Source organism: Macrobrachium rosenbergii, chromosome 43 (assembly GCF_040412425.1).
Source record: "Macrobrachium rosenbergii isolate ZJJX-2024 chromosome 43, ASM4041242v1, whole genome shotgun sequence".
In the NCBI taxonomy this organism is placed as follows: Eukaryota; Metazoa; Arthropoda; class Malacostraca; order Decapoda; family Palaemonidae; genus Macrobrachium; species Macrobrachium rosenbergii.
The window spans coordinates 3,437,094-3,439,446 of record NC_089783.1 but is presented as its reverse complement, the minus strand read 5'-3'; the positions used below and the strand labels follow the sequence as shown (position 1 = coordinate 3,439,446).

General features: G+C 57.1%; 1 protein-coding gene across 1 annotated transcript; it reads right to left on the bottom strand.

Moving 5' to 3' along the window:
- Positions 1 to 1,207: 1,207 nt before the first annotated feature.
- LOC136828550 (uncharacterized) lies at positions 1,208 to 1,759 on the bottom strand. Its single transcript, XM_067086571.1, has one exon. It carries the CDS (start codon positions 1,757 to 1,759, stop codon positions 1,208 to 1,210), a length of 552 nt encoding a protein of 183 aa, XP_066942672.1.
- Between the last annotated feature and the right edge of the window lie 594 nt (positions 1,760 to 2,353).

Genomic DNA, 2,353 nt, shown 5'->3' with positions numbered 1-2,353 from the left:
CTCGAGAGGGTGTCAGCTACTGGGTTCTTCCTTCCGGGAGGTACTTGATGGTGCAGGTGAACTCCATGATGGCCACGAGGTGCCACTGCTGCCTGGAGGACCATGCATCCCCCAGCTTTGTGAAGGTGTGGACCAGCAGCTGGTGATCCGTCCAAACTGTGAAGGGCGTACCCTCCAGGAGGAATTTGAAGTGGCGTACTGCCTGGTACACTGCGAAGAGTTCCCTGTCAATGGTGCTGTAGCGGGACTCGGTGGGGCTGAGTTTTCTGCTGAAGAAGGCGATGGGCTGAGGGGCTCTGTTGATGACTTGAAATTTCAGGGCGGCCCCGCAGGCGACATTGCTGGTGTCCATTGTCAACTGGAGGAGCACCGGGGTCCTGGTGGGCCAAAGCTCTTCCCTTGGCGAGGGCAGTCTTCGTCAGGGAGAAGGGCCTATTTGCTGGTCGGGGCCCCACTCCAAAGTTTTCGGATAGCCCTTGAGGATCTCTGTGGGGGCCATAGTGTGCGCGATCCCTGAGATGAATCTCCTGTAGTAGTTGACCATTCCGAGAAATTCTTGTATGGCCCTGATGGAGGTAGGGTGGGGAACCTAAAATCGATGGCCTCGACTTTCGATGAAACTGGGCGGACGCCCTGGGGATATCTACTGGCCTAGGAATTCCATCTTATCGACGCCGAAGGTGCACTTGTCGAACCTGACGAGGCCACTCTCCTGCAGGCGCTGCAGGACCTTCTGGATGTGCCATAGGTGTTCCCTGTGGGATCTGGAAAAAATTAGGATATCATCGACGTAGCAGACGCAGAAGTTCAGGTCCCTCAGCATGCTGTCCATCAGTCTCTGAAAGGTCGCCCCTGCATTCCTCAGGCCAAAGGTGGAGAAGGCAAAGACGTAGGACCCGAAAGGCCAGACGATGGCGGTTTTGGGGATGCCCTCTGGAGCTACTGGTACCTGAAAATATGACTTCAAGAGATCTAACTTTGAGAATATTTTGGCCCCATGGAAGGAGGCCATTAGGTCCTGCATCTTTGGTAGAGGGTAGTGGTCGGGTTCTGTAGCGAGGTTGAGCCACCTGTAGTTGCTGCAGGATCTCCAGGTGCTGTCTGCTTTTTGTATCATGTGAAGGGGTGAGGCCCATGGGCTGGGAGCCTTCTTGCATATGCCCATCCGTTCCATCTCGGCAAAGGCCTTCTTGGCCTCCTGAAGGTGCTATGGGGGAAGCCTTTGGAACTTTGCATGCGTCGGGGTCCTTGTCTTGATATGATGATATATCCCATGTTTACAGGGCCCTGGAACCTGATGAAGCTCGGGTTTGAACACCTCTGGGAATTCCTTCAGGATAACTGGTGGGGAGCAACGGAACAGATTATGGGCTCCCTGGGGCCCCGGCGACAAGGGCAGGGACTGGCAGGGCTCGGTGTCCAGCAGGCACTTGCTGCCGACTTCGACTACCAGTCTGAAGTGGGCGAGGAAGTCCACACCCAGGAGCGGGGTCCTAACATCTGTGACGATGAAGTCCCACTCGCACTTCCGGCCAAGGATGGAGAATGACAGGAGCCTGGTGCCGTAGGAGAGGATGGGGACCTGTTGGCGGCTGTCAGGAGGCAGCGGGTCCGGCAGACATCTGTGGTCCTCTCTGGAAGGCAGGAACACTGACTGCATGGCCCCAGTGTCGATCAGCATCATCCTGCTGGAGACAGCATCGTGGACATAGAAGCCTACTGGTGCAGGGCCCCTGGGTGTTTCGGATGCTGCTGCCATGGCGCCCTGTGAAGGTGGCCGCCGCTTCCCCTTGTTTTTGGAGGAGGAAAGGCAGGGGGCTTCGCAATTTCAGGCAGCTTTATCGAACATCTGGTTGTAATAGCAAAGCCCTGGCCTTTCCTTCTTCTGCTGGTGGGGTGGCCTCCTCCTGTCGACGCCGTTGATGCCCTCTGTGGTGGGGTCCTCCAGCTGGAGGCAGTTGGTGGGGTGAGCAGGCGTGGACGCCCGATTCACTGCCCTCATGGAGTCCGTCAGCTGCTGTGCCACTTTGATCTGGTCCTCGACCAGCAGGGTGTATGGTTCTGTGATCTACCCACAGACCACTGGGAGTAGCTGGTTGAGGAGGATCTCCCTCAACAGGCTAATTTCTTTGTGCCTGCTGCTGCTGTCAGTCTCGGGGATGAGGAGGAGGTCCTGGAGGGCATGCCACGTCTCCAAGAGGTTTGTGTCCTGCCGGGGGTTGATGGCGAGGTCAAGGGCGTGGGCGGCTCTCTTGGAGACCGGCAGGGAGCAGATCTCAACGAGAGTGGCCTTTAACTCCTGGAAGGTGGCAGGGCTCGTCATTGTCGTCACCCACTGGGCGACTTTCTTGTA